We start from the raw sequence: 13,657 nt of genomic DNA on the forward strand, positions 1-13,657 counted from the left end.
AAATGTATTTCCACATTGCACATATGCATGTGTACAGGTCAAGGAACATGCAAAGCTGCACATCTCTATACACAACTCTAGATTTTATATACACGACTCTTTATGCAAGAATCAATCAGTAAGTTGAACAATTAAATATTGATGAAAGCTTTCATCAATATTTAATTTCGAAATATAGTCTCTCTCTCTCTCTCTCTCAACACACTGAGCACATGTCTGATTCAGGAATCCTCAGGAGACAGAACCAGATGAAGATGGATGTGACATTTAATATTCGCACACCCCCTCCATCATCTGTCACAGGATAATGTGTGCCACTGGGGTCAAGGTGCGTGATGGGAAAAAGTAGAGTCTGTAACCATGGCAATGCAAACATGTGGGGGTTGGTGCTTCACAACTGTACAAATACCATTTGCATTGTACAGTTGTGAAGCACCAACCCCCACACGGTGTCTGTCAGCTTCTCACATGAATGCCACCTGATTTAAGTGTGAGAAAGCTTCACGCTGCATAAGGTAACACACGGTGTTATCATTCCCTCTAATTCGACAGACCACTCATAAATTTCCTTTAAGAACTACTGGATACTGACTTTTTTGGGAGGTTGTCCCAATGATCACTTTACCTAATATCAAACTATGAGACTATGAGTCTACAGCCATGGTAGCAGCTACATTTAGTCAGAGTACCTTCTAAAATTGTCTTGATGATGGTGCTGTTAAAATCTATCTTCTATCTTGTAAATGTTGAGATATTTTACAGGATAAGTGAATACTTGGACCTGCTGGTGGCGCTATGATAAAAGTTAGGGGATCGCCAAATTGATTACATTCTTTAACACAGTACACAAGTTAATAAGCTGGCTGCTCATGTCTACTCGCCCACATAAAATACCTTTTTGACTATTTGGCTTGTAATAGCAGGAAAAGCACAGGTGGAACAGATAACATTAAAAACAACTACATTACATTTAGGTGACTAATTCCAGGAATCTGGTATTGTGCATGCTAGCTCACTGGCTTGTCTTACTGGGACAATTGATGGAATTGAGCCATCGTAAACAACATTTGTTGTTTTTCACATTGTCTGCAGTGACTGATACATTTTTTTTCTAGGTTCCAAATCAGCAGCCCTTGTACAACTGTTAAACATGACTAACATGCATTGTGTTTCTAGGCCTAAATCACATTTCCCTCTCTAAATGACAATGAAATGATGTGTCAATCCTAACAAGCAAACTAAACCGGGGGGGAACATGGCTAAAGTTAGAAAGTGAACACAGACAGATGGAAGAGAGTTGACATGTGCCACAATGAAATGTGCTCTTTAAAGTCTTGTGATCATTGGTATTTAGAAGACGTCAAAATCCTCGTATATTCTCAGTCATCTTTGCCACAGCTATGATTGTTGTGACAGCTATTTCTGGTTTCCCAGAGCTTTGATTTCCCTGCACCTCCCCTGGCATGGAGTGTTATTAAATGAACACGCAGCAGCAGCGGGTAAATGCAAATGTGGCAATTTGTGTAACTGTATTTCTGTTTCGATTGTTTTACATCTGTATGAAATAAGAGAGGCTAGAGGGAAGAAAGAAACAGCAGGTATTTGACGAGAAGATATCTTGAATAGAATGATAACCAAATAGTTGCTGAAATTTTATTTTTATGATTTACCATGATGTTTGGATTCAACTCTACTTTCTCCTGAGGACTTAATAGTATACGAATAACAACATTGACTATACAGTACTGGGTCATGACTTACACAATCCATAGGACAGCATTACAAAGAATGAAGGCCACAGGCTTGGAAGTGAATGCTCATACACACAATGAGCTGTGGCTAAGTGGAGAGCAGGGCCGTCCTCCTTGGTTCGATCCCCGGCTCCGGCTCTGCTAGTCGCATGTCGATGTGTCCTTGAGCAAGACACTTAACCACAAAATTGCTCCCGTAGCTATGCCTACGGTGTATGAATGTGATAGCATCTGAATTATAAGTCACTTTGGATAAAAACGTCTACTGTAATGTAATGAATCTTTTCTAACTCCCACAGGGGCGAAAACACCCGACGCTCCTCTCAGCCTTCACATCTCTGTATACAATCCTTTATTGATCCCACGTGATTGTAAAGGGAGCTTTGCCCAACAAACCATGAGCCTGATGAAGAAATGTAGTGTAGCAAACACAATTTAAAAGTACAACAGTGCAATAATACACAATAAACAACAAAAGAGAAATGCAATAACGGACAGGCAGCTTAATGGCAAAAATAAAACAAAATGAGGCAATGCATTGTGACGCAATGTACAACTTGATTCATAGTTGTGTGTTCAGGGATTGTGGAGTAGCTATGGATCTTACAACTATAGCTGACGTGAAACCACACAAGTTGGGATAACACATGAATACTAAAGTCATTACTTAATAAAGTAAAACATGTTTCCTACCTGTACTGGCATGGCCCACAGGTTAGGACAGAGGAAGAAGAACCACATGAGCTGGTTGGTATCAATGGCGACCAGGTTACAGATCTGAGCAACAGTTAACTCGCCCATGGACATGTTGGAGGTGCACAGCCGCGTGATCTTGTTGTAGATTTTTGTCTGGGGAGAAGATAACCACATTCACATTCATGTGGACAAACAGTAGCACCTCAATAATCTGTTTTGGCAGTCATATGTTCCATGGAATATTTCCTGTACCTGTATGGCCCCGCGAATGTTGATGCCTGTTTCAATGGCCACATAGTAGGAGGCCTGGAGAAAGGTCCTCTGCAGGAGCAGGGCAAAGAAGAGCAGCACAGCCAGCACATATGCATTCTCTAGAAACTCCCTGGAGGATATGAAATAGATTCCCAGCAACTTTGTCTGGAAACACAGACAGGTAGAGAGAGGGGGAGAGAGACATATTGACCAGTTTAGACAGGCAGGGGCCTCAGCAAGGTCAATCACACAAGCCGATCTTTACAGTATTGGATTCCGCTCTGTCAGTGATGACTTTCAACTAATATTGTTCCTGCTAATCGCTTTAAAAGTCGAGGGTTACCATATCTATTTATAATGTATCGTTTCGATTTCCCAGCAGGCTAGAACGTTGCATATGAAACTCCATCAAACTGAAATGAAGAGGAGCCGTCAGACTGTATCGCACAGCAGATATGTGTGGCTTGAGCTGGAAACCAAATAAGAGTCCGGCTCAGCTACCAGAGACGGATACGGTATCTCCTTCAAAGATGAATGAATTCTGCATCAGGTAGAGAGCATTCACTGAGGCGGAACTGCAAATTATTGATTAGAAATGTGGCTCCACTCCACATCCAATCATCCTCGACATTTATTCGCCTTCTTTCTCATCTCACTGCCAATAACACATTTCTGACCTATATAAGTCCCAGAAACGCTATCCTGCTACAGTCATTGGCTCTACGTCACTATTTCACAAACAAGCCTATTTTCAGTCTTCTCTCCAAAATGGCACACAGTCGAGAGGATCTCCTTTGACTGCATGGCAATTTTTCTAACCATTTCCAATTAACTTTTGATATTCCACTGGCTTGTTTTGGATGTCACTTTGAAACTAATAATTGAATTTGTTATTCTTACAGGGATGCCTGAGTGTAATTTAGGAAACCGAGACAGCTCCGCCAGCAATAGGTCTCATTAATATTTAATGAGAATTTAATTAATACAGGCCAGGTGGGAGGGCATCATCAAACTATAACAGTGACCTTTAATATGTAAAAGGAAGCCTCGTGATGTGTCCGTCATGTCTGCTGACACACAAAAAAAACAGCAGCAGAGGAGAAACTTTAGACAAGCAGGTGAAACTGGTTTGTTTTTGTACAGAAAACAATAGAAAGTCTGACTGCCACATTTTGGTGAAAGAGAATGAAACAAAGATGAAACCGGGTTGTTCCATTTTCCGACAAACAAAAACTGATGCCATCAAATAATTTGTGCGATGCTATAATCGTGTAAAAATTCTGGGTTTGATTTGGCAGCACACACACAAAAAACTACATCTTACCTCTCTATCACACATGTGTTAAAATATTCTAAACTCAAAGTTAACTTATTAACTCTGGAGCTTATGACCGTATCCCACAGCCTTCTTCAGGGAATGGACCATATTATACATTTTATCACAAATCAGAGGTTAGGTTACGTTACAACTGTGTGCATGGCAGTATGGTTGACACCTCACCGGCTGCTGAATGGTGCGGTTGTCCTTGCTGATGTGGTGAACGATGCCGGAGATGCAGAGAGGGCCGGCGAAGCCCAGCAAGTCGGCCAGGAAGCGGAATGTGATGCTGAGGATGAGAGGTCTGCCGAATGCTTTCCTCAAGGCATGCCAGATCAACTTTGGGCCCTGGGGAGTTGTGCTCTGAGGCCTCTGAGGGATGATAAGAAGAAAAGGGGTCAGAGTAGGAAATATATCAGCATGCTGAGTGAATATGATTCGGGAAATGAACAGCATTTAGAGAATGTCATCGGCTAAATACAGCTTATCCGCAGTAATAGGATAACAATTTTGTCTATATTACTATAAAGGATTTGGATTATTAAAATCAAAATCACACATATAAATCATCATCTATCAGAACATTCATGTTGTTTCATTGGTGCAAATTGGTTTGTTATTTCTTTGCACCAAACAATATACACAGCCATTTCTCTGTGGAGCTGTACTGGCAGCACAAGAAGGGAAAAGGCAGCAAGGTTAGACAACGCAGCCTGCTAGAAAGTTATTGCTTGAACATAAAAGCTGACACCATTAATTCAAGAGTTGCTCCCCCACTGCAACAGAAACCTGGAAAATTAGGCCAAGTTCGGGGCTCATACTGCATGGTGCTGCTGCATCACGGGATGTGATGATTAGTGGTGATTTTCACAGTGGATCTCAGCCGGTCATGTTTAACTGCTCTAATGATGGTAGAAAACCCTGACAGTGATGCAGAGGACAAGAATTAAACAGAAGGTCAAATTAGGCAGAGGGTTTTTTAACTACAAAAGAAAATACATCATCATTAAAAATCACTTTGAGAAATGAATAGATTTTTTAAAAGCATACTGGAAGAGCTACTGATCTTAATTAGTATAGATTCATAAGGTTTAAAATGTATACACGTCCCAACAAGACAACAGCTTGGTTCAGTTCGTTAGCAAGAAGAAAACATCTGGACTGTCACGGTGCAGTAAACACTCCCAGAACATTTTGTGTGTGTTTGTGTGCATTTCTGCGAGCTTGCCTTATTCATTCACCGAACTGTGAGAACAGACGTGACTGATAACATGTGTCTCTATCTTTCCATGTTTTTCATGAACCTCAGCCTTCACACGGAACCTGTGTCACTGTGCGCGTCACGCACGCAAATAAACACCCACACATCCTTTCTTTCTACCTTGGGTTCAAAGAAGGAGGACGTTTCTTCTCACACATGCAGAGCGATGCGAGCTTCCCATGAAGCGCAGTGCTTTCACCCCCACAGGGGTCGAGATGTCGCCTCGTTCACAGTAGAATGGGAATGATCCGCCGCCTCCCCGGGCTCTCCTCTAAATGCCCCACCCCCCCACCTCTCCACTGGGATCTCTCAATCTATCTCATCCTTTGCTTCTACCGGAAGGAAAGGGGGTTGTGTTCACATCGGACGCATATGCAGCAGTGACGAATCTCTGTGACCTTCTAAACACTGGAAAACAATGACCTGGACAGGAGGCCCCTCACCTCTGACCACGGACACTTGCGCAAAAAGTGAGAAAGAGAGAAAAATCGGAGGAAATGAAAACATGTCAATGTTTCAATTCATAGGAGGAAGCGCTGTTTGATTTTCAAAATGCCAGCTATTAAATTTTGGAACAGCACTCTTCATTTATAAGGTGTTTGCATATGAGGGCACACTCAGTGAACAAAACTTTGTTAAGCCTTTTTCAGTGTGTTGCATTGCATCGTTTTTGTCGAAAGTGACTTAGATTTCGTTCCATGTCATCAAACCAGCGAATCCTTGTTGTTGTATTGAACAACATTCATCCATCTACCCACTCACTTTCTATACCAGCTTAAAGTCATAGGGTGCTCAAGTATTCCAGCATGCAACGGATGAGAGCCAACGGTACTCCGAAGACAAGAGAGTCTATCACACGTTACAGTTTCCAGTTTACTAAATCGGTATGTCTTATGACTGCAAGAGGAAACCCATAAAGTTGCAAGGACAAGATAACAACTATTACACTGAAAAACCCCGAGCCGATGTCTAATATTCTGTCTAATATTCTGTTCACCTTCGTTACATACATGGAGGACAAAACATTAGAAACACCTCACAGTACAAAGTGAGACAAAACACCACCAAAAGCAGCAGACTTATAAAAGGCAACTAAGTCAACACTTCTCTGACACAACACCAACAAAGATGTTTCACAAAAGCAGTGCTAAAGGTAGAAAGTGGAGGAACCACATTCAATTCTGTGATGTGGAAATATATTTTTCAAAATAAAAGACACCTTAACAGAACCAAGATAGAAAGAATAAGCTTGAGTAATAAGCTTGTGCCTGTGTGCATGTTTAACGGCAGTGTGACATTTCAGTGTTTATACTATTAACTAATCATCTCTGTGATGTCTGAATATAGTGTGATGGTCCCAGATCAGCCAGTGATGAGTCATCACAGGACAGAGATCAACGTCTTTAATGAGAACAGCTGTATAAAAAAAGAGAACACACGAAATCTGGTAGGATTCCCAGATCCCTTCATGCACATGTCAGGCTGACTAACAGACAGCAATTCAACATAACAAACACAAGATTTATTAAGACAGTGAACTAACAAATGTGCTCAAATGGAAGTGAAGTGGGGCCACAAAGAGCCAAAAAAGCTGCACTCTAAGCTCTTACATAAATAATTACATCCGTATTCGTGACTGTGTGCGATCCAAGTTGATTCCTTGATGAATCAACACATTCAGAAAGAGATATCAGTTTTCTCCTCTTTCGTGATCTGGTTTGCGGATTATGTTTGCTTGAAATAAGATAAGAACCCTTCAAATGCAGACACTTGCTGAGTTATTTGCGTATAAAAATCTTCAACATTTCGCTTCTGACAAAAGCAAGAAGTCGTGGGGAGCTCAACATCATCACTCACTGATTTCAGATTTCCTTCCCAACATATTCAGTTACCATCTGCACCGGTGCTTGATACATCGGTGTTAATTTATTCAGCACCAATGATGCAAGAAGTGATGCTTTTGATTTCCACCACATCAGTTTCAAGACCTCAGATCTAAAATCAAACACATCTCCCACAAAATTTCTGCAGAAAATGTCAAATATTGGTAACTATTTCAGAAGAAATAGCATCCCTCCAAACTCTTTGGAAATGCACATGGTAGAAAATGACACAGCATTAACTCATGTAACATTTACTCATGTGATACTCCAACGGTCTATGGGCCGAGTTGATTCCAGCACTAGGCGGCAATCCCATGTTTTCCACAAAGGAGTAAAGATTAACAACACTGAACCATTCAGTCGGTGCACTAACCTTCTGGTCTTCGAAGGCCTTCCGTAGCTTTGTGTAATTGGTGAGGGCTCTCATGGCGATGGGCAGTTTGCCGATGACTTTGAGGTCGATGGGTCGTCTGTGAGCGGCGGTAATGAAGGTGTTCATCCACCAGTAGGTGGCTTTGGACAACAGGTTGACGAAGGGTTGCAGGAAACGAACACCCAGGTCCTGGAGGTCCTCAGGGGGCTTCACATCTGTGGGGTCGGAGTAACACATGTAGCGCTGTGATAAAAAGGAGAGAAAGACAAGTTTGATTTATTATTGGACTATCGAGGGTGAATATAAAAACATGCAACTGCTGATGAGACATTGATTAGATTTCCTCAATACTCCATAAATTAGAGTTACAACACAATAGATATGACAGTTTAAAACGCTCTTTTTCATCTGTTCTACTTTCACAACCATTTGGCTGAACTGAATAAAAGAAATAGAAAATAATAGAAGTGATGCAGTAAAATGTAGCCTCACAATGTAATATGAAAACAGTGAAACAGAGTCAAAGCATGTTTTTAAGCTTTATGGAAACTAGATCAGTGACTGGAGGATGAAATACAGAATATGTCCAGACACTGGTTACTATTTATAAACACAGACACAAACACAAATCACATTATGTCATTATACTGCAGGTTTCTTAATATTCTGTTTTCATGATGTTGTTTTATCAGTCAAGACAAGAATAATACTCACCAACTGTGTTTTTGCAAATTCATGTCTTGTTAGATATTAATTAGTTGAATTTGATTAAACAATCGGAAGGATTAGCAGTTTTTGGTGATGGAAGCCAATCAAACACGTTAAAATGTGATAATTGAAAAACACTTAGTCAGAAAAATGTAATCATAAAAATGTAAATGGAAAGCAAAAACATGTTTTTGACTGTACGATTTAATTCCTATAAAAGGGCTTGTTTAACACATACTGCTAAATGCTGCTAAAACACAGCTATGATCCAGAAAAAGACAAATGGATAATGCTGAGTGTGTGCTTCCACAGACTGAGTGCAAAGCATGATGGGAGAATTCCTTTCTTTTCCGTTGACACCAGCGAGTCCGATCCAATAAGAGATCTGAGCTTAGTGCAGAGGTTAACAGACACAATCACACTCTAAATTGTCCAGAGGAAAATGTGTACACCCGTTTGACATTTTCTTCCTTGTGTTCAAAAAGTGTTGGATGACTGAAAATGTCAAAAAGCGATGACCATGATCGACTTGTCGTGCAAGTCATAGAATACAGCCAGACAAATGATAAGTGAGTAACGTGAAGCTCATGAACATAAAGATCCAGTTTAGTGTGGCACCAGACTGGAGCACCTTTGAACCTCGTACTAGTCAGATGGCAGCGGCAACTTATTACCGGTTTCATAAAGCTGAAAGGATCTGGCCTTCAGGTATAATCTTGATTGTTTAATTTCTCCTTGCTTTGATGATCATTCTAGGTGTGTTTTATTTTTGCTGCGTTTTTCATGAGAAGTTTGTGCTTTTGTTCCTCTAAAAACCTTTTTATCCATGCCAGCAGCACAGCTCTAGGAATGGCAATGTCGAGCCAGTCGGTTCACCACTTTGATTGAGAAATATCTCAACAATTATTTGATGGATTACAGTGGAATTCTGTATTCATGGCCCCCACATGATGAAGCCAAATGACTTTAGTGATCTACTGACCTTTCATCCGGCACCACCATGAACTTTAGTTTTTCAAAAGCAAACAGGCAGCATCATTGCATCTAAACTATTTGTATCCCGACCTAGACATCTTTACTGATCACTGACCACTGGAGCCATTTGGATTTCCGACTAAAAGGAGAAGTGAATGGAGCTAAAAATAGGCCACAATCCGCTGGCTACACACAACTTAACATACAAGACAACGCACACAGACTCACCCTTCCCATGATCACATTGATCTCCACAGCTAGTAGGAGTCCATACAGCAGCACCAGCAGTCCGCTGATGCAGAAGCGTAGCTGCCTGGGGCCGATGCCATGCTCAGTGTACTTGGCAAACTTGATAGTCTTCATGATGAAGGCCAGCACCCAGTAAATCAGCAGGGCTGAGGAGATTTAGTAGGGATCAGAAAAAGACAGCAAATTACTGGGCAAGCCGAAATGTATAAATAACCCGACTGCAAACATGCAGACAGGTCATATTAGAGCGGGAGTTTTGTTTTGTCAGTTTGTCTGAAAGTAGATTTGTTGGATTTGTAGAAAAAAGCAATATGTAGGTGTGCTTTGTCAAACTAGTCAATATGAATAGTCAAAAAATGTATGTATATATATTTATTTATGTAGCCATGGCTCAATGTTTTCTACTTCTTTCTTTCACCCAGCTTGTTTCCTCCTCTCCGCAAATGCCAACAGCTACACATCACCAATGTTTGTTTAAGAGCTGCAAGATCAGCATCTTCCATCCACTAAATAGCAGGTTAGTCAATTGTCTTCACTCCATGAAGATCTTCGATATTCGATAAGGGAGATTCATTTCTGGTCACGCAATGGTGAACCCAGCACTGCTCCACCACTTTCGTCAAGAGAATGACTGTGATATCGAGATTGAAAAGTCGAAGGTGGCTGATCGACTCGATGAGAGTGGCCAGTAAGGTATTGTGAGGTGAACACTGAAGGTAATGATGCATGAGGAGGAGAAGAACAGTCGAAGAGAAGCACTCAGAGTGATCATTGCAGGAGCAAAAGATGGGACCAAAACTAGTGGACTAAGGTGAAGGGTTATAGTGACATGAAATAAAGTTAATTGATTTATTTCAAATGGGTGACATCCTGATCAATGAAGAGATATATCACCCGTTGACAGCTGACCAAGAATACAGTGTATGTCTTACTGTATCTCTTTTTTAACATTAAAATAACTATGTTGTTGCTATGGGGATATCTTATTATGGCGTATTAATTATCACAGGTCGTAAAGGGTCGCCATGTTAATAACAACAACAAAAAATATATTCTTGTTAGAAACACAGAAAAGTCCTATCTGAATGTAATGACCCATTCATCAGTAAATGGCTGCACTGAGTCAGTTTATAATGATATCATCTTGAAGAGCTCATGCAGTTTGAATCTGCTGTTGCTCTGACACTAAGAGGTAAATAACATAAAAAGGGTCAGTTTGATATTATTTGTGTGCCGAGGAAAGGTTTACTGTGCTCAGTAAACCTTTCCTCTGTAATTTAAGGCAGATGAGAAAGAAAGCAAAGGATAGCTGAATTTAAGAATACTTTACCTAATAGTAGTTTGGGGAAGTTGGAGGTCTCGATGTTATGATAGTAGATAATAGAGGTGATACCAGCCATGAAGGCCAGAGCTGCGGGCATGTACAAGTGAAGATGGGGGGATTCGCTGAACCTGAAAATGAAAACCAGATAGGAGGAAAAAGCTTAGAGTAAGCACAAAATGATTTTCACTAATATGAAAGGCTGTCAGCACAGCACAGGCGCAGAAAAGCCTGGTGAAGAGTTGAGCAGAGCTCCTCTATTCACTTCACTAACTATCACTGTAGTTACCTGCCTCAAGTCTGCAGAAAAACTGTTGCTGAATTTGTGAGTTTGAGGTGAGTAAATGAGTAAATAATAATTGGAATAATCATTGCTAAAAGCTAATAGTCACATCATCAGAGTCGGATGTTCATGACGAAGACATCACTTACACTTGCAGGTTAGATTAGTTATTTAGAAACATACCCATCGGAGACAATGCCCTCTGCAATCTCACAGACGAGGATGAAGAGCAGGACAAAGGTGAGGAGCCAGCGCAGGTTGTGACCAGGAAAGTGAAGCCAGGTGCTGTGGTGGATGTGGACCTTTGAACTCTGGCTGCCCCAGCCTCAAACACGACACAGCAGATAAAGTGTGTCACTTTAAATACACAGCCAGAGACAATAAAAGACACCAGCAGACAGTCTGTAAAATGTAAAGATAGATTAAAATGACAAAAGTTGTTTTTTCTAAGCTGTATATGTGCACTCAATACAAGTCTTTATATAGTGCTCTCTACTCCCAGTGCCACCCTGAACATCATGAGCTGCATAACAAAGTGCTCTCATAGTAACGGCAAAGCTGAATGAAAAGTACACTAAAAGGAAATGTCTGCTGGGGGTAATGACAGCCTTCCAGTTGAGTTTTCTGAGTTTAGGAAACTTGTATTATTATCACATTCAGTACATCATTCGATGCTTGGCACATAAGCCAGTTAGAGTTGCCAGATGGCTGCTGGCCTAAAACCCTAAAGTAAATTATTGTAGCTCGTATTGTGTCTATACAGCTTCTTTGTCCTTCGTCCCTTAACTTAGCCAGATGTTTGTCTCAACTCAGACTATCATATAACAATAAGTCAGTCATCGAAGTGCAATTCATGTCATCAATGCGACTCACTGCTGTCATAAAACACATCTCTGCTGACCAGATTATGGTAATGACTCCTCTGTTGTTGGCACCTTAGCTGTTGGACAGTTTATCTTGTTGAGAAGTGTTGGCACAAGCTAGCAATCACAAAAACAAACACGCACACACACAGCATTCCAGTGTTGTGCCTTACATCAGGGACATTTTCTAAGATATAAAACAAAATCTCCTGAAGTAATTAAGTTTTTGATTATAATTTACATGGACTTATTCGTATATGGCCAACAGCAGGTAATCAGGAATGTGGGTTGTTTAGGGTTGTTGGCTCGACAGCACAAAAAAAGCTGAAACGATTAGACGACTAAGAGAAAAATAAATCATCAACTATTTTGATAATCAACTGTTTCAATGTTTTTTTAGAAAGAATGTCAAGGATTTGCTGGTTTCAGCTTCCGAAATGTGAAGATGGTTTTCTTAGTTTTATGTGATATTAAATTAAAAGTCTTTGGGTTTTGGACTGCTGGTCGGACAAAACAAAACCTTTGAATATCAGCTTTCTCTCGCTCTCTGAGGTATAATAATGCTCCTCTCTGAAGGCTGCTCTTATAGAGGTGTTGAGGTGCAATTATATCCACAGCATTCCCTTACTTTGGTAACTTTGATGTGACTGCAACTCATGAGCCAGCACTCTAAAGAGCAACACACTACAGTACATAAGTGCAGGGCAGAACGCATTCACGGGGGCAACCTCAACTGAATTTTTTTAAAAGAGCTCCACACAGGCAAAAAAAGACTAATAGTTTACAACCATGAGAGACAATGCTAACATGCTGATCGGACAAATTGAAATATTTAATTGATGACAGCATGAAAAGTAAAGGAATCCCCAAATTTGTTACAATTTAGGCAGATGAAAATATGAATGTTAAAAGACTACTAAAAAAAAAGAGTTCTAATAATGGTGACAGAAACGAAGTATCAGAGAATACCTTACTACAAAAACATGCAAACATGAAAATAAACACAAATTTAGAAATGTGGTAATACATGGAAGCATGTATGCATGCAGCACAAAGACACATTGGGATGAACTGGGGTGTAATGTGTCACCGAGGAAGACAATGTCTCTGAGTGTTAGATATAATCCGATAGGTTGCATATCCAGTGAACAACAGGAACGCAGAGCCAAACCAGTTGTATAAAGCGCCAATACTTTGTCCTGCTTAATAAAAAGGTGCACATAGTGGACACAGACACACTGACATGAGAAGGACGACGATGAAGCCGGTGCATGTGTGACTGTGTGCGGCGCCGCAGAGCTCTTACACACCAATAAAGACACTAATAGAATGCTCAGGAGCAAAGGAGGTGTAACCTAATGCCAACATTATGGCATCTGCTCCGTCTGTACATTCATCAGGGGAGTCACATTTGCTTGCAGCTCAATAAAATGTCCTTACCTCCTTCTACCATAGAGAGACTTGTATTTCTGACCTTGGCTACGGGACAGCCAACACCCAGAGAGGGTGTTTTAATTCAGGGAATGAAAGTGTGTGAAAAGTGTTTCATTAGACTTTACACAAAAATAAGAACTTGATAGTTCACTAATCACATGTAAAAGTAAGCGAAGTGATATATGCAAGAACTGAGAGAGACATTTAGAGAGCATGTTGAAGCTCATAAATCTTTGTGTCATCTGTGTGTGTGTGTGTGTGTGTGTGTGTGTGTGTGTGTGTGTGTGTGT

At 40.6% G+C, this 13,657-nt stretch overlaps 1 protein-coding gene across 6 annotated transcripts in view; it reads right to left on the minus strand.

The window, feature by feature from the left end:
• Window positions 1-13,657, minus strand: part of abcc8 (ATP-binding cassette, sub-family C (CFTR/MRP), member 8) — a 50,609-nt gene that overhangs the window by 32,511 nt on the left and 4,441 nt on the right. For all 6 annotated transcript variants that reach the window (XM_031870976.1, XM_031870943.1, XM_031870951.1 and 3 more), the window contains 7 exons: window positions 11,254-11,395; window positions 10,797-10,918; window positions 9,446-9,612; window positions 7,535-7,777; window positions 4,201-4,389; window positions 2,700-2,864; window positions 2,445-2,600 (listed from right to left, as the gene is read on the minus strand). In XM_031870976.1, coding sequence (XP_031726836.1) covers window positions 2,445-2,600; window positions 2,700-2,864; window positions 4,201-4,389; window positions 7,535-7,777; window positions 9,446-9,612; window positions 10,797-10,887 — 1,011 coding nt within the window. In that variant the 5' untranslated portion in view covers window positions 10,888-10,918; window positions 11,254-11,395. The remainder of the gene's footprint in view (window positions 1-2,444; window positions 2,601-2,699; window positions 2,865-4,200; window positions 4,390-7,534; window positions 7,778-9,445; window positions 9,613-10,796; window positions 10,919-11,253; window positions 11,396-13,657) is intronic.

This window comes from Anarrhichthys ocellatus, unplaced genomic scaffold (assembly GCF_004355925.1).
Source record: "Anarrhichthys ocellatus isolate YVR2014 unplaced genomic scaffold, GSC_Weel_1.0 scaffold2, whole genome shotgun sequence".
Classification (NCBI taxonomy): Eukaryota; Metazoa; Chordata; class Actinopteri; order Perciformes; family Anarhichadidae; genus Anarrhichthys; species Anarrhichthys ocellatus.